The 18146-nt window shown below is 56.1% G+C and overlaps 1 protein-coding gene across 2 annotated transcripts in view; it reads right to left on the bottom strand.

Annotated features, from left to right (window-relative positions):
• LOC111157343 (copine 2) overlaps positions 1-18146 on the bottom strand; it is a 44998-nt gene that overhangs the window by 10993 nt on the left and 15859 nt on the right. For both annotated transcript variants that reach the window (XM_022518670.1, XM_022518671.1), the window contains exons 3-12: positions 16011-16190; positions 14019-14093; positions 12013-12084; positions 10658-10741; positions 10280-10369; positions 9202-9300; positions 8572-8658; positions 7065-7124; positions 5783-5916; positions 3589-3643 (exon numbers count right to left, since the gene is read on the bottom strand). In XM_022518670.1, the coding sequence (XP_022374378.1) occupies positions 3589-3643; positions 5783-5916; positions 7065-7124; positions 8572-8658; positions 9202-9300; positions 10280-10369; positions 10658-10741; positions 12013-12084; positions 14019-14093; positions 16011-16190 (936 nt within the window). The remainder of the gene's footprint in view (positions 1-3588; positions 3644-5782; positions 5917-7064; positions 7125-8571; positions 8659-9201; positions 9301-10279; positions 10370-10657; positions 10742-12012; positions 12085-14018; positions 14094-16010; positions 16191-18146) is intronic.

Below are 18146 nucleotides of genomic sequence, written 5' to 3'. Positions count from 1 at the left end.
CACCAACCCCAGGCCTCACCACCATGCCCCTTGCTCTCTAAAAGCTGTGGCTGGAGGTCCTGCCTGGCTGGGGGAGGGCTGCAGGCCGCCTGGAGAGCCGGCCCCCAGTAAGCTACCCTGGATTAAACTGTGTCAACAGTATGGAACGGCTTCCATCGTTTCTTGGTCTGAAAGTGCCTTCTCAGACTGGAGGATATTTACTGAGCCTCCTCTGTCTTCTCACACTCTCCCATGGGTTTTAAATTAGGAAGATGAAGAGGTCTAAGGGAATATCTACCAGGTGGGGGCTTTAGTCTGAGCGCAAACCCTCCCAGACGTTACCATGTGCGTGCTGGAAGGCCCCACCAAGCCCAGTGTGCCCATTTCACAAGTAAACAAACAGGCCCAGAGAGGGAAAGACAGATGCCAAGGCCGCACAGCCGAACAGGCCTAAGACCTGAGCACCCCATGCCAGAAGAGGGAGTTGGGAGTTCTGGCCTTGCAGAGCCCTCCTGGGCCAAGAGGGGTGGGACTCAGCATGGAGAGTTCACCCCAGCAGGACCCTAAGGGTGGTGGGTGGCCTGAGGAGAAGACCCTTCCCTGTTTGGGGAAGAGCCTTCTGTTCTTTGCTCCCTCAGCCCTAAGAGCTGGCATGGAGCCAGTCCCCTGATGTCCCTCTTGGGTCTTCCCCTTGCTCTGGGGCCCCCTTCACTCTGTCCCGTCTCTGGGCTCCAGCTGTGGGGGCTGGAGGTCCTCATTGCCATAGCAACCTGATGAGCCTCTATAGAGACTAAGAGGGGGGCTTGTACGGAGGGGTTGAGAGAGGAAAATGGTTGCCAAGGAAACCAGCCTTCCTGGGCCAATGACTTCCCACAAAATCAGATTTTCCAAAATTTTAGAGACCAAGGGAGGAAAGCCCCCTCCTGATAAGGATGGAGTAATATTCTGCTTTCTGGACCACCCAACCTCTTCATTCCTCACTCCTCCTCCCTCCCCTTTCTTTGCAGAGAGTCCTGTGGTCCAAGTGGATGGGGCTGTGAAGGTCACACATCCAGCCTAGAGGCCCCTCAGTTCACCTCCTCCAGCAGCTCCACTTCACAGGTAGAAAGACTGAGGCTCAGAAGGGGTCAGGGAATGCCCAGGTGACACCAGTGAGCCACAGCAGAGCCAGGCTCCGATCTGGGAGACAGGTGCATGCCCCTACAGCAGTCCAGCCCCCCCACCCCCCATGCTTACTTCCCTGGTTTGCCTGAGAAAGCTCAGTAAACAGGACAAGTTTCCTGGAGGCCCTAAGTCAGATTAGGGGCCCCTGGGGACCTGCTGGCCCCAGGTCTTTGTTCTGGGACTCCCCGCTGCCTTCTGACAATCAGTGCTTCTGTTCACCCAGCCTGGGCCCTGGTCAGTGGGTTACTTAAAACATTGCTCCCTCTGGACCCGGTGGGGGTTGGGGGGGGCAGGGCATGAGAAAGGGAGCTGAAGGGATCCCAGAGGGACAGTCCTTTCTGAGTCTCAGTTATCCCAGCCTTACAGCGGGGAGGAACACCCAACTATGGCTCATTCTGAACGTCCAGGCTTCATGTCATCTCCTCAGGAAAGGCTTTCTGAGTCCCTCAGCTGCAGACCAGGACAGGAGTCCTTTTTGGGTGCCCCCGGCCCAGCCCCAGGGAGGAACGAAGGTCCCAAGGGCAAGCGGCTGATTTGCAAGTTCCTTCCAGCTTCCCATTCCCAGAGAACCAACACCTCTGTGTCCTCAGGCTGCTAGGCCCCAAATTAAACTGTCAACAAACAAGGACACACCCAGCGTGTGCCAAGAGCTGGGACACAGACGCAGGAAACCAGGGGCTCTCCCAGACTGTTAAGCTCTGGAGGGAGATGACAAACAAGCAAACCCACACGTACAGAAGTGACCATCAAGTTCTGTGAGGACAGGAACAGGAGAAGGGGCTGCCCATGAGCTCCCTCAGGGAAGGCCTCCCAGAGGGAATGCCCTCTTGGCCTCTAGTGAAAAGGAGCAACAGGCCAGCGGAAGGCCGTGTGCAAAGGCCTGGACGTGGGAATGAATGGAAAAAAAGGCTCAAGTGGCAGAAGCCAGGCAAGTTAGAACAGGAGGGAGGTGAAGTGCTGGCAGGGGAGGTGGGATGCAGCATCTGTCCTCACGCAGCCTGGCTGTGGCAACCCTCCTGGCACCACTGGGTACTCCAGCCTGGCCAAGCCCTGAGCCTCCCCAGAGTTGCCCTGTGACATTTCCAAGGAGGCTTTTGAGTGAGAAAACATCTCATCCAACCAGAGTTCTTTCAAAGCTGGCTGGTGTCCTAGCAACGGGCTCCTGCGGGGCCTTGCTGGGCCTGGCCCCACCAGCCTGCCCCGCCCCCACTGCCATCGCTGTCTGCCCAGAGGCCCGGCTTTGGTCCTGCAGGATCCTGTCCCCCACCATACAATGGCCAGCAGGCCACACAGCCACTCCCTGAAATTTGAGGGGAAGATTGTCCTCCCCCAGGGAGAATGGGAGGGAAACGCTCACTCTGGAAAACAGCATGGGGCACAGCAGGGCAGACAAGAGGGGGCACCAGCTGAGACACTCAGGCATAGGAGCCCGGTGTGCCCATCCCCAGGCTTCTCACTGGAGAGGCAGCAGATTCTGAGAATAAACTTAAGGGTCCATTTGCCCAGCTGGAATTAAACATGGCCTTAGGCAAGTCACCTGAGCCTCTGTTTTTCCGCCTGTAGAATGGACAGGACTCCTTCTCTTCATCTCTCCATCCTGCCCATCCTCACCCCAGCCAGTCCCCACCCAGCAGCGGGTCTGCAAAATGCCAGCCGGCTGAGAACACCCCACACAGACCCCGCAGGGGCTGCCCAGTGCTATTTAGCATGCGTTTGAGGCCCTGCGCAGCTGGCCTCCCACCCCGCTCGTCATGGCTCTCTCCATCTTCCACTGAGAGTCCATCACGCCCACCTTTGCTGTTCCTCCACCTCACCCTGCCCCTCTTCCTCCCAGGCTCTGCACGGGTTCTCTCTGCTCTGAACACCCTCCCTGCTCCATGACCACCTCTAGTCATTCTGCAAACTCCTCCTTCCCTTCCCTTAGACCCTGCCTCCTCCAGGAAGCCTTCCCTGCTACCCCCAGGCCAAGTTGGGGCTCTCCTCTGGGCTCCTCCCAGGCCCATGCTGCCCCATCTCAGCACTGATGACCCTGCCTGTCTTTGCAGCTGCCAGACAGAATACAGGATGCCCCGTTACGTGTGAATTCCAGATAAGCAATGGGTAACTTTTTAGTATCCCAGGCAATATTTAGGACATGCTTATACTTAAGAAGTTTATCTGAAATTCAACTTCACTGGGTGTCCTAGACTTTTGTTTGCCAGATCTGGAATCCTACTTGTCTAGCCACCTGACCTGAATACCAGGGGACGGAGGCCCTAACTGTTCCGCTCACTCTTCCAGCCCCAGTGCCTGCGTGAGGTTCAGGCTGAGCCGTGAGTGTGGGTTGGCGGTAAATCCAGAGAAGGCAGGGAGGCTGGACCCCCAGCCCCTTCCAAAGCAGATCCAAGAGAGGCCATACACACAAATCCCACCTTGACCAAAAGGAAACATTCCAGCTCCACTCACCTTCCAGTCTGGGGGTAACTGGGCTCCAAAGCCCAGAGCCGGAAACATCTTATCACTAATCAGAGAGAGGAGAAGAAAACCACTATGAGACAGCAGGACAGAGGCCTTACCCGCCCACACTCACCCCTCCCAGCCCCCACCCAGGGCTGGGCCCCTTCCTCCTGGCACACCTCCAAGGACAGAAGGAAAAAGCTCACCACCTCTAGAAAGAGCTCTGCTGGCATGATCTACCGAGATCACACCCACCAGTAAGTACCAGATGGGGCTTGACCCAACCTACACCTGTGGCAGACATGACTAATCAATCACAGCACTTCTAACAAGTGGACCTGGGTGCGGGTTCTAGATCTTTCTCACACTGGGACCTCCTCGGGCATCCACCACACCACAGTCGTTATGGAAATGTACTGCCTGTCTCTGAACCTCCCTTTTGTGGCTGGGGAAAATTCTGAGAACCCTGGCTTAGCTTCAAGGCCCTTCATCATCCAGCCCTAGGACCTACTCTCACGTGCTTCCCCTTCCCCTCCCTTACACCCCACTGCCCCAGTCCCGGCCACAGACCACTAGCTGTGCCCCATACACACAGGGCACTCTCATGCTCCAATTTCAATCATGTTGTGCCCCCTCTTGAACTACTTGTCCCCAGTCTGTTCCCTGTGACAAACTCCTACTCATCCTTAAAGGCCCAATTCCAATGGCCCCTTCTCTCTGTGGATTTCCCTGAGACCTGAGAATCCCTCTCTCTCTGGTGCTCCTACAGCTCCTACCTTACAGGTAAGCTAGTCTCTCAGAACTCCAGTGACTTTTCCCATCTTCCTCCTTGAGTGGGAACTCCTGAGGGCGGGGATCATGTCTCACCTGTTCATTCACTCAAGGTGGATACTGAGCAATCCCCTGACTGTTGTTTGAGAACAAACTGCCAGGGGCTAGGATAGACGCAGGGTGACCAGTGAGGAGCTACGGAAGTGATCTGGACAAGAGGGGACGGTGGTCTGAACAGGCTGGTAGTGGTGGTGGTGGGAGAAGGGGTTAGACTGGAGTGTTTTGAAAGGACTTGTGGAAAGAACAATGGGGGAGATGAGGGAAGGAAAAAGTGAAGGGTTTTGGGTGAGTGATGGTGGCTCTCACTGAGATGGGGAAGAGCGTCAGAGGGGTAGGGCTGGGGCAGGTGTCCAGCGCTTACTTAGGCCTACCTTCCTAAGTCTGAATGCCCACGAGAAGGCTCGGTGAAGGGACTGAGAGGGCAAGTGGATACAAGGGACTCCAAAGTGGCAACAGCAAACTCCTCCACCCAACTATGTAGATGAGGATTTTCACCTCCCTTTGCTTATGTGCTATACCTCTCTTAATGTGGCCGGGGATCACAGTAACCTACCCCCCCAACTGCCTTAGGCCCTAGGAGTCAGACCCTGGTCCTCAGGCTTCCTCTCCCAAGGATGCCAAGTGCACGCAGCATTCCTGAGCCTGCTATTGTTTCTGCCAAATCTCTGGTACTTGTACCTTCCTCTCCGGTGTCCTGTGTTTCGGTCTCCTGATCCGCCCACCCTCCAGCCTGGAGGTCCCAGTAAGCACCAGCTGTGGCAATGATGCCATCACCTTCAAGTGACTTTTGATTCTCCAAGGCCACACCCCCTACACAGCTTTCCTTCACTGACTTTCCACTGTCCCCCTTACCTCACCCCGCACATTAACCCAAAGATCTCCAGGAAGCATGGTCATGGGAAGTGGGCCCACACCTGCTGGCTGTTCCTTCCAAGTTCCCAGCAGGAGTGAGAATATTAGGACATTTGGTCCCAGGCCCAGGAATCAGAATGCCTGGGTACTGGTCCCCCTAATCTGTTTGACTGGATAAATTCTCTAGGCCTGCATCCCAGGCCTACATTTCCCCAGCTCTCAAAGGAAAAGTTGCAACGATAGCAAACACGTTTCATTCTCTATCTTGATTCCTTTTTTTTACTGGCTCCTTGGTGTACCATGTGCAGAAGAATTCCAGTGTGGATCTGGCTCCACAGGGAAGGGATCAAAAATCGACCAGCAATGTCTGCCACAGGTGTAGGAATGGGCAATAAGGCACATATACCATGTGTTGCCAGTCCCAGGTTTGAGGATCTTTGGGTCCCTTCCAGCTCTGACAAGCCGAGCTTCCCAGCTGGATGGAGCTGAGGTGACCTTCGGAGTCCCTCCTCAAGCTTACCTGTCATAGTCCTGAATGATCTGCCCAACAGCCCAGATGGCCGACAGATACTCATTGGTGCCCATTGGGTTGATATAGTGCAAAGAGGAAGGGTCGAGGGGGTTCCCGTTGGAGGCTGTGAAGTCTATCCCAACCTGCAGAGTAGGGGGAAAAGGCCAGAGTATGGCCAGAGACGCCAGCTTCCTATATCATCCCTGGGGAATAGAGGTTGATGGGACATGGGAAGCCACTCATCTCCCTGTGCCAACCCACCCTTCCATAAGGTGGTCTGAAACCTGGCAACTGCATCACTCCTTTAGCTCTAATGCTGTCTGCGGCTCCCTACTGCCCAAGCATGAAGTCTATTACCCTGATGTGATACAAAGTCAACTCACAGTCCCAAATTCCTTTGTTCCCCTCATTGCCACTGCTCTGTTTCCATTTCCAGGCCTTTATTCGTGAGGTTCCCTCTACCTAAAGAGCCAGGCCATCTTTTCTCCCTCTCTCATTCTCCTCTATCATTCAGGCCCAATTCAAGTTGTTGCTGTCCCACTGAAGCCTTCCTAGACACCTTACCCCCACCCCAAGCCACCTCCACCTTGTCCCTCAGACCCCCAAGGGGCCCTGGGCCCTGGGGCTGCCTGGCAGGCCAGTGCCCATCTCCCCAGATTGGGTGCTCGCTGTAGGCAACACACATGCCCCAAGAGCCAGGTCCAGGGCAAGGCAGACCTTACCAGAGAAGGGGTTCCCTGGGGCTGAGGCTGAGATCTGCTCTCTCAGCCTCCAGGGAACTTCAGCACAGCCCCTGGAAGGCCAGCACAGACGGGGCAGTCGGGGAGATCTAGGGAGAGGGATGGCCACCTTGGAAGGTGGTCACGTGGGGTGGGTCAGGCACAGAGAGGTGCTCAGTATCCACTTGGTGAACTTTCGAAAATATATGCAGAAGGAACAGGAGGGCCCAGCCTCTCGGAGTGAGGGGGCAGTGGTTGCCCCATAGAGGTCAACAAGGCCAATCCCCTGACTCCACAGAGTCGTGCAGATGACCTCCAGTCCCACGGGATCGAGAGAGGGTGGCGGACAGCGGTGAGGCAAGGCGGGGAGGTAGGCAGCCATGCCCTGACCTGCAGTGAAGCCCGACTCAGGCTCAGCCACTTTTGCCCTCTCCTCTGGGCCACACACTCCCATTGCCCTGGGGAAGTCCTTCCTGAAGTTTACCCCAGTCCCTCCAGCTGTGGCCCAAGCCCTCAGGGAGGACCCTCACTGGGCTGGGGGTGGGGTCAGGGGGTATCAGGCAGAGCCTTACAGTGAACATGAGCTGGCAGCCTCCCAGGATGTAGTCCAGAAAGGAGTAGTCCCGGTTTATCTGGAAGGAATCAGGGGAGTCAGTGGGTCCCTGGCCTGTATCCGAGGGCTAGCCCTCCACCTAGCCATAGTTCCCAAGAATGACCTTGGGGGAGCTGATTGCTTTGGAGCCCTAAACCTTGGTAGAGTCAAGAAGACCAAGGGAAGACCTGGGCTGATTACAACCAAATGCAGATCTCTCTATAACAAAGCCCTCAGATCAAACGTGAGGGTGGGTCTCTCTCTCTCCCTCTCTCTCTCTCTCTCTCTCTCTCTCTCTCTCACACACACACACACACACACACACACGCTCATTCCAGGCAGGGTCCCAGGGCCTAGTGTCCACTGTACCTACCAATTACATGGCAGAGAAAGTCTCAATTTGCTGCTGTTCAGTCCCGAGAGCCCTCTTTAGCCCTGAAGAGCCTCCACCCTGAGTAGGGAAAGACCAGGCCTCCAGGCCGAGGCCTTCTACTATCAAGTGACAAGACGCTAACACACCCTGCTTGTGTTGATGGTCTTTGCTCCTTTTGGGAAGGATACTGGCCTCCCATCTGGGTGGAGTTATAAGGGAGTTCCTTCCAAAATAAATGTATTTAAGGAAAAAAATAAAAAAGAAAGAAACCAAGAATGGGATGGGGGAAGAAGGGCTGATCACAAAAAGTAGTAAGGCAGGCAGGGCAGGTGACAAAAATCATGAAAGGGAACAGGAGTGACAGAAGCTTCAGGAACAAGGACCCCAGGCCACGATGCTGCCAGCTGCTAGCTTAGTTTTCCCAGGGCACTCTGGCGTCGTGACCTCACCGAGCAAGCGGTTACGGAAGCCCCTGGCAGACTGCATAGTCGCCAGACCAGGACACAGAGGCCCTGGGGGTTCGGGGGCCGGCAGCCGTCACGGGGAGGGTGTGGGGACTTGCTGCCCCGGCCTGGGCTCCCTGCCCGAACACCTTGCCCGATGCCGGCAGATGCTGGCTACCAGGCATCCAGGGATGGCCATGACCACCGCCACTGTGAACTTCGCTTCCTTTCCAGGCCTTAGAGGCCCCAGCTGTAGCACAGGAATCACAGCGACCTGAGCCCTCGGTGGCTGGGCCCCTGCCGGACGTCCCTCTGCCCCTGGGGAGCCGGACATGCAACAGGCAAGATGCCAGCATGGGAAGCAGTTACCTTCCAACCAGGAGAGGCCCTGGAAGGTCATCTCATGCCCTCCTGAACCTCACAGGAGACTAACCCTTCACCTTTGCTTTTTACCTTGTTAACATCCCCATTCTACAGATAAGGAGGAGACTGAGGCCCCGAGAGGTGAAGTTCAGAAGATCCCAGGGTTAGGACGTGGCAGAACCAGGATTTGAATCCAGGCCTTGCTGGCTCCATACCCAATGCTCTGTCTATACCTTCTGTGGCGACAGCTCCCTGTATGATCCCCACCCCAAGCCGGGCCCGGCTCTGGGCCCACCCCGCTGGCTCACCTTGCAGGAACGCAGGATAATGATGCCCGAGTTTTTATAGTTCTTCTTCTTCCTTTGCTTCTTGGGGTTGATGCACTCAAACTCCAGCTGGAAAACAAAAGAGAAAGAGAAGCTCAGCTTGGGGCTTCCCTGGGCGACTGACCCTCTCCTGGGCCCCAGGATCCCCTCCACAGTGCTGACCAAGGGGCATGCTGCCTCCTCCAGGAAGCCTTCCTAGATGTCCACACTCAGAAAGGTTCTGGTGACCTCAGGCTCACATGGAGCTGTGCTTACCTGAGGTAGGAGGCCCTCCATCTGGCCCCCACCCCAGATGATGACTCATCCACATCACATCCGTTCATACACCCAGAACCATCACCCAGGGCCCAGCTTCTTGCAGTGAGTTAAATGGACGGCTCCTGAGTGCCCACCACATGCTAGGCACTTTACCAGGACCACCCCATCTATTTCCCACTCTCCCCTCTGCTCCATTTGACAGATAGGGAAACTGAGGCTCAGGAACTGGACGTCTTACTTAAGGTCATACAGCCAGAGAGGTGGGATCTGAGCCCCAGTCTGCTCAATTCTAAGCCTGTGTCCCTCACCCGCCCCTGCTGAGGTTTCAGGGTCACACACACGGGCCCATCTCACCGGGACGCCATCACGAGCCGCACACATCTGCGACACCGAGGTCTGGAACTCGCCGATGAAATCATGGCCCCCGTCGTTGTCATAGTCGTAGCACATGACCTGGGGTGGGTCCAGTGAGGTCACCCCAGAGCAGCCCCTCACAGCTGCCTGGGCAAACCCCGTGTCTTCCTTTTGCTGGTCCCTCCCCCTGTTCTCCACCATCTGCCCTGTTGGCCTGGGATGATGCCGTTAGCTCCTGAACTGCCTCCTGCAGGAAGCCTTCCATGATTGCTGGGAAAAGGAGCACCCCAGCAATGGAGGTTGTACACTCTGGAGCAGGAAGCTTGACTTCACACATACCTGTCACTCAGCTCCTCATCTGTCTGGGGCTGTGGCCCACCTGCCTTGGTGGGCCATGGCCTGGGGCTCTTCCAAGGGGCGTTCCCCAGGGCAACCCTGGACATCTCTCTTAACTCCCTAAACTGCTATTTTCCTTGAGATGGGCACAAAAAAATCCCAGCTTTCCATCCTCTCTAATCTAGCTGCCACTCCCAGGAAGAAGGCAGGAATTATCACACCCATTCCACTGACGGATACACTGAGGCCTTGAGAGGGAAGCACTGGCCCAAAGTCTCACAGTAGCAACAGAAGACCCAGAACTAGGATTCAGGTTTCCTAGTACCCTGTTTAGGGATCCCTGCCCCAGCCTCACTGATTCCCTCTCCCTTATCTGCTCTCAGACACAGTGCCTGGGGACCAAGGTTCCAGAGAGACCAGTAATCGCCGTCCTCATCAGAGTGACAACCCTTGGTTGCCTGCACACTAGCAGACTCAGCGGGCAGCACTGCAGCCCCTTGGGGAGAACTGGGTAGTCATTCTGCTCCTGTTTCACAGAAGGGCGCACGGAGACAGGGGCCTTGCCCCGATGGCTCAGAGGGTCAGACGCATGTGAGACGAGAGCCCAGGTCCCCTGCCTCTCCCCACTACCTAGGTTGGGTTCTCCACCTTAAGAAGAAAGAGCTTTGCCAAGGCATCTCTAGAAAGCCCAGGAGAGCCTGGGAGGCTGGGGCTGGCGGGGTGGGGTGCAGGGCTCCCTCACCTGGATGGGCTTGTCCATGTCCCCATCACACAGGGACACCAACGGCACAGTGAATGGTTTCCACACAGGGTCCAGCGTGTACTTGATCACCTGCAGCACGGGGAGGGCCAAGCGTGAGCGCAGGCCCAGGGCAGCAGAGCTCTGGGCTTGGGCTGGTCCCATGGGGGGGCAAGGTAGAGAGGCCCACGGCCACGCTCCTGGGGATGGCAGTGAGCATTCCTGCGGCAGGGAGGGAGCAAGTCCTGGAGGCACCTTCACGGCTTTTCCTGTTCCCTGCGTGGCAGTGACCTCACAGCCCTGTTCTGAGACCTGGGGCGGGCAGGGGTGGCCAGACCACAGGCCCCCTGGCTTAGAGCCCCCAGAGTCCCATGCACGCACCTCAGTCCTGTGAACCAGCATCCATTTGCCGTCGTCTCCTGGTTTATAAAACTCAAGAAATGGATCTGACTTTCCGAAGAGGTCCTGGAGGAAGCAGGAGGATGCGGGTGAGGGAGGCACAGCTCTACCGGATTCAGACAGGGCGGGAGGATGGGGGACGCTGCCTCCCCCAACCCCCTGTCAGGGGTGGGAGCCGTGGGCAGCGCCAGCCCCCTGGGGCCAACCGGCTCAGGCAGGAAAACCCATCCCATCTTGGGGTTACCAAAGCCTATGCTCGGAGACCCCGAGACCTGGAGCCTACAGGTACCACAACTCAGATGGGGCAGGATTTCAAAAGGGTGGTGGTTCCCAGTGCCCAGGGATGCCCGGGGCAGGATGTGATTTTAATTTATTCCAGCAGGAATCTGAAAAACTGAAATTAACCCAGCATGGCACAAAAGGGACAGGAGGTCCTTTATTGATTTATTTTTTAAAATATTTTATTTATTTATTTATTTATTTGAGAAAGAGAGAAAGCATGAGAGGGGGGAGGGTCAGAGGGAGAAGCAGATTTCCTGCTGAGCAGGGAGCCAGATGCTGGATTTGACCCTAGGACCCTGGGATCATGACCTGAGCCAAAGGCAGTTGCTTAACTGACTGAGCCACCCAGTGCCCGGGATATAATGTCCTTTAAAAATTTATTTATTTAAGTTTAAAAAAAGTTTCAGGAGGGGCTCCTGGGTGGCTCAGTCATTAAATGTCTACCTTTGCCTCAGGTCATGATCCCAGGATCCTGGAATTGAGTCCTGCATGGGGCTCCTTGCTCAGCAGGGAGCCTGCTTCTCCCTCTCCCTGTACCCTTCCCCCTGCTTGTCCTCATTCTCAAATAAATAAAAATAAAATCTTTAAAAAAAAGTGTTGGGGATTATTCAGGGAAAAGAACATCCCTGGCAGCAGGAATAGCAAGTGCAAAGGTCCTGAGGCAGGAGGGTGCCTAGTGAAATACTGGGACAACAAAGAGGCTGATTTGGCTGAGGCAGAATGAAGGTGGGAAGAGCAGAGGGGATGAAGTCAGGGGGTGCCAAGGACACATCCACTGGGGCCCTGTAGGTTACTGTAATTACCTCAGCACCTACACTGAGATATGGAGTCCCAGGAGTGGGTTGCCAGTTATGTCCTGAACACTTCTAAATAACGGCAAACTCATTACCTCAGTGGTAAAGAGGTCCGAATTTGGGATGGCCTGAGCTATGGACTTGTTGCTGAATGGGGGGCGATAAACGTGATGGCCAGAAGCACCAGGACAAGGCCCCACAACTCTGGGCTGGGGATGGATACCACTCCCTGATGGCGAACCCCCTTCTCGCCTGCCTCACCTTCTTATCCAGCCTCCTGCCCGCCAGACTGAGTGTGATGACCTGGTTGTCTGACAGCTCCTGGGCGGCAATCTGTGAGGCCAGAGGAATGTGAGGATCGGGACCTGCCCGTTGGACTCCCCCTGGCACCCTGCCAGGCAGTGAGCACAGGTACCCAGGGGTCAGCTCTCCAAGCTGGGAAGGGGAAGGAGAAGAGGGGTAGGACCAGGTGACCCTGGATGTGCCTCTCTCGTCTTCTCAAAACCTCCATGTCTACCTTCTGGAAAATGGGGTAATCCATGTGAATCTGAAAAATCAGAAGTGACCCCGTGCGGCTCAAGATGGGAGGACATGTTACCAGCCATGAGGGATGGTCTTGAATCCTGGGAAAGGCTGGCCAGGGAGCAGCTTGACAGGCCCTCCGGGCCCCCATTCCAGACCCCGGGAGCATAGCCACCTCAAAACACCAAGGCACAGGGTATTCCAGGAACTTCACTGGACAGCTGGGGAAACTGAGGCCCAAGGCAGGGACAGGAGTCACCTGAGCTCCCTCTGCTGTCCTGTCGGCTCATACTGCCATCTGTCTTTCATGCCTTCGCCCTCGGCCATGGGCCTGTGGCTCCAAGCCAGCCAAGGATGGACCAGCTGAGTGACCTTGGGGCCATCTTTGCCTTCTCTGGGCCTCTCTCACCCCTCCCCACAGAGTGGCAGGGAAAGCCCTCAGGCCCAATGCAACGCAAGTGGGCTGGGTTCTCTCGGCTCAGGCTTCCTCTTCCCTCACACCTGCAGGACAGCCTCACTTACAAGCTCCTGGACCCTCCAGAACCACACACAGAAGCCGGGTTGGATGCTAGGCTCCCCTTCCTTTCCTCCAGCAGAGACTTGCTCAATAACCTTGCTGAATAACCTTGGGAGGTCCTATTATTGGCCCCATTCCACAGAGGAAGGAACTGAGGTCTGGAGTGGCCCTGTGGCAATGCGGGGGGTGGGGGGGCATTGTACCAGGTTGGTGTTGCGGGGGTAGAGGGAGCTGCTGGGTTGGCTTCCAGGTGGAAGGGAGCTGGCTAGTGAAGGTATATAGATGGGGAGGTTCTGAACCCCAAGAAGTGGGGGGTGGGGGATGGGAGGAAACATTCCAGGTGGTGGAAACAGTGGATGAAGATCAGATCTGGGATATGTGTGGTATGCTAAGAATTCAGTTTGCCTGGGGTGCCTGGGTGGCTCAGTGGGTTAAGCCTCTGCCTTCTGCTCAGATCATGATCTTAGGGTCCTGGGATGGAGCCCCGCATCAGGCCCCCTGCTCAATGGAGAGCCTGCTCCCCCCTCTCTCTGCCTACTTGTAATATCTGTCAAATAAATAAATAAAATCTTAAAAAAAAAATTCAATTTTCCTGGAACCCAGAGAGTAAAGTAAGGTGGGGTTCATCCCAGCCTTGAATGCAAAGCTCCACCGGCCGGGGAGGCCCCAAAGCAGTGGGGGGACTACAGATGAGCACTTAGAGCTTCAGCCTCCCCACTCCAGCCCAGTTCCTTGGGCAAGCCTCACTAGCCTAACTGCCCCAGGCCACTTCCTCTCTGGGCTCCAGGTCCCTTGTCTATAAAACAGGGTTCTGGCCTTGGAGGAGTCTGCGAGGACCTAGGACTTATCTGCCCAAAGGGTCCGGTGAGGCTGGGATCAAGGCAACCATAAACAGAGCTCCAGGGGCTGGCGGAGCTTCTCAAAGACCCCCTAGGGAGGGCAGGCAGGGGCCAGGAAGGGAGGGCCTGACAGGAGGGCTATGGTGGCCTTAGGGGACAAGGAGGAGGCCACAGGGTCCTCCGGCAAGCCCCTACTCCCAGCTTGGCGGCCCCCAATGCATCATCTGTGGAGCCTGGAGCCCGTTGCTAAGAGACCTGTTGCTAAGTTGTAAGTTGGGCCTTTTTACTCCAAACAAAGCTGGTGATTATCTGCCAGGGAAGCAGCCCATTGATGGGGGAGGGCAGCCGGCAGAGGCGGAGGGGTGCGGAGCGCGGGAGGGGGCTGGTACCGTAATCAAGCCCTTCCCCGCAGGTTTGTCATTCATCAGCAGCAGAGGCCGAGTGATCTTCTTGCTGGAGACGATCTGGGGGGGCGGGAGAGAGGAGAGTGGTGCTCCTGAGGGTTGGGAGGAAAACCGCTCAGCAGGCACCACTAACAGCACACAGACGGAGCACGCAGGCTACAGCTACCCCCCCCGCGTGACTGTCCTCCCGCGAGGCAGCCAGCAATCATTGCTAACTCCACTGGGCAGCCCAGAGAGGTTAAGACACTTGCCCGGGGGGGCCAACAGCGGGCCTGGAATCCCCCTCAGTACCACCCCCACTGACTGGGTTGCCCCCAAGGCTCTTGCAAGGATCACCTCTGGAGGTACCTCAGGGAGTGGAGCCCCCTCACAGCCTCCCCTGAAGCCATCTACAGACCACCCCACCCCCGCAGGGTGTGATTCCTGATGGAGATCACATCCTGACTCCCCTTATATTTTCATGCTCCACGTATGGAAGACATTCACACAGTGCTCAACCAGCAAGACCACATAGACAGGGTAAAGCAGAACACAGTGTTGAGCGGTCCTCCACCGTCTCTGTACACCCCATTCCCGCACTCTCCAGGGGCCACCCTGGTTCTCAGCTTCTGGGGGGGACATGCCAGTGTTTGTGCTCCTCCCTGCACGTTCCCATGCCCCCCATCCCCCATGCTGGTTTTCCTCCCCAGGTCACACTTGCCCTTGACCACCTGCTCTATGCCTTCATTGCCCATCGCTGGCTCCCCTGCCCTGTGGATGCAGCCCCTGGCGGTGCCCAAGGGTGCCAGAAGACCAGGAGCTGAGAAAGGCTGGCACATGTGAAGCTCCTTGGGGCCTTTGCTCTAGTCCAGAGCACCCCCAACTCCAATCCCTTCCAGAGCACCCCCCCCTGCCCCGCCTCCAAAACTGCAGCTCTCCCCAGGCCCTGGCCACCTGCTCCTCTCTCCAGGCGAGGGGTGGCTGTGCGGGTATCAGGGAGGCCGGCTCACCTTGCAGCATCCCCCCTTCCCTGTTACCCCTGGAGAGCGGGGACCCCCAGCAGGAAACCCCAGGGACACCCTCTGTTTCTCTCACAGCAGTCAGCCCTGGCTTGTTCCATCCCCTCTCCTGGAAGGTCCGGGCCGTTTCAGTATGCCCACTTCCCCCACCAGCCCCATAGCTAGGTGGTCATCATCAGCCCCAAGTAACGTTCATGGGTGCGGGGCTCGCCCAAGGACACACAGCCGTCAGGATGGTTAGTGCGAGGGGCTCCTAGCCCCGCAACCTCCCGACTCCATATGCTCACCAAGAACGCAATGGGGCAGCGGGATTGGGGGGAGGCCCGCAGAGGGACAGGAAGCTGCCCGAGTTCACATAGTAAGCCAGCCACCAAAACGGACTCCCATGGCTGCCTTCATTGCCAGTCAGATGCTCCCGTACCAGGAACCCAAGACCACATCTGATCTACTTCTAAGAATCACAAGTTCCGGGCGCCTGGCCCAGCACTTTAGCATCTGCCTTTGGCCCAGGTCATGATCCCAGGGTCCTGGGATCAAGCCCCATGTCGGGCTTCCTGCTCGGTGGGGAATTTGCTTCTCCCTCTGCCCCTGGCCTTGCTCGTGCTCTCTCATTCTTGCTCTGCTCTCTCTCTCACATAAAAAAATAAAATCTTTAAAAAAGGAAAAAAAAAAAGAACCTTTAGTTCTGGCCATGCGGGGTCCCCATTCCCGTGTGGCAACAGCTTGCTGGCAGGGTGTTGTGTTTTCTGATGGGAACTCTTTCAGCCTAGCCCCAAATCACGAGGCTACTGACCCCCTTTGGCACCTGTGGGCCCCCAGGGCTGGCTGCATTTCTAGGGCTACCTTGGAAGCCATCCAGGAAGATGGGACTAGGGAAAGCAGGCAGCAGGGGGGACTCGCTCCAAGGGACTGCCCTTGCCTCGGGAGTAGGGTGATGTTGGGGGTGGGGACTGCCTTGCCCTTGGCCCCCCCAGCTCACCGTGCCCAGGCTGCAGGAGAACTGGCCCAGGAAATCATGCTCGTCCAGCTGTGTGCTGGACTTGTCCTGGTCGAATAGGGCGAACTTGAGCTTCTGCACCTCCTCAAAGTGGTAGTCGAGGACGAACTTCTTGGAGAACGCGGGGTTGAGGTTGTTGATGGCGGTTTCGGTCCTGTCATACTGGCAGAAGGGCGGGGAAACAGGAGCCCGAGTCAGGCAGCTGGCTCGAGCCTTCCCAGGCTCCCCGGAATCATTCTACAAACTGGCTGTACACTAGACATGGCCAGGTACTACTCCCAGCTCACGGATGAGGACACTGATGCACAGAGAGGTTAAGGGACTTACCCAGGGTTGAACAGCTAAAGGCACAGTGTCAAGATTTGAACCCAGGTCTGACTCTAACACTGACACTCTGAACTCTTTGGCCCTGGCACCATACCAGGTGCTGGGGGAAGAGCTCTAGGCGTGTGTCTGCCTGGGTAAAGTGACAGATAACAAGCCACTTTTCCCCTCAGGCCGTCAGTTTCCAGTTCTGTAAAACAATGGGGTTTGACTCTCAGTGGTTTCCATCCTTTTTATCTTGGAAGAACCCTTTTTTTTAAGCCACATCTTACATGGAAACTGAGAGGCAGAACAGACAGAAGGAGGGGACCTGGGCATTGCACAGCCCAACACCCCCCCCATCTACTGGGTAAAGGCAGGGCCTTGTCCTGTGGGTCAGTGGTGGGGCTGGGACAGGAACCCCGCCTCCTGGCCTCTCTGTAGGGAGGCCCCAAACCACAGAGTCCGGGTGATGGTCTATTTTGGGGCCCGGGCTATGTTGATTTTTCCTCCCACCCTGTCCATTTCCGAGGGCTGGAGCAGCAGGGATGGAAAAGGTCTTGGCCCTGGGCTATTTTTAGCAAGGGTAGCCAGCCTGGGTGAGAGAGGGATTGTCCAGGGGTGGGGTGTAGTGGGGAGGACACCATTCCCTGAGGGATGGGGGGAGCTCCAGAGACCTGGCAGAGGGGACCAGGATGCCCCAGGCACGCTGGCTTCGGTCCTCCACCCCTTCCCACTTCTAGCTACACTACCAATGCACTGGGTGACATAGAGGAGTCCCTACCCATTCTGGGCCCAAGATGTCCCTCTGTAAAATGGGTCAACAACCTCGGCACCATTTCCTTGGCATTGTAAGGAGCCAACGCCTGTGGACACTCTTTGTAAGCCATAGTTTGCTCGGTGGGATGCCCAACTGTGGTTCGGTTGAAGAATTATTAAACACAGATACATATTCTGGAAATTTTACACACACATAAAACCACCTCAAAGGCTAGACACCAAACTGCTGACCAGTTCTCTCTGACATGAAGGTTTCCCACTATTCTGCTTTCTTTAGGTCTATCTTTTCTAAATCTACTACAATGAACACAGACCCCTTTTTAAAGGAAAAACAAAGCAACTTTTAGAACTTGAAAGTGTTAATGGTTTGGATTTCTCAAAATCCGTCTTCAAGCTGCATCTTTCCCCAGCCCTCGGGCCAAAGTCTTCCAACTCAGAAGTCCTTGGTACCATCCACCTCCCTAGTTCTGGGGCTCTGCAAGGTAAGCAGGGGAAGAAAAAACACCTCATTTCACAGCTGAGGAGACAGGCTCAGAGAGGGACAGCCACTTGCCCAATACCACACAGCAGGGAATGACAGACCTGGGTCATGCTCCAGCTTTGGGACCAAAGCCTGAGTTCCCCATTTCTCTGTCTGCTCCTCACTGACTGTGTATTCATTTAGGAGTAAATGTGGAAAGTTATTTTAAAAATGGAAGCAGGCGGGCTGCCTGGGTGGCTCAGTGGGTTAAGCCTCTGCCTTTAGATCGGGTCGTGATCTCAGGGTCCTGGGATCGAGTCCCACATCAGGCTCTCTGCTAGGCAGGAAGCCTGCTTCCTCCTCTCTCTCTCTCTACTTGTGATCTCTCTCTGTCAAATAAATGAAATATTAAAAAAAAAAAAATGGAAGCAGGCTGGGTGCCTGGGTGGCTCAGTGGGTTGAGCCTCTGCCTTCGGCTCAGGTCATGATCCCAGGGTGCTGGGATTGAGCCCCACATCGGGTTCTCTGCTCAGCAGGGAACCTGCTTCCCCCTCTCTCTGCCTGCCTCTCTGCCT

Source organism: Enhydra lutris, unplaced genomic scaffold (genome assembly GCF_002288905.1).
Source record: "Enhydra lutris kenyoni isolate GAN:26980312 unplaced genomic scaffold, ASM228890v2 scaffoldscaffold54, whole genome shotgun sequence".
NCBI lineage: Eukaryota > Metazoa > Chordata > Mammalia > Carnivora > Mustelidae > Enhydra > Enhydra lutris.
The sequence above is the reverse complement of the archived record's forward strand: the minus strand, read 5'-3'. Positions and strand labels throughout refer to the sequence as shown.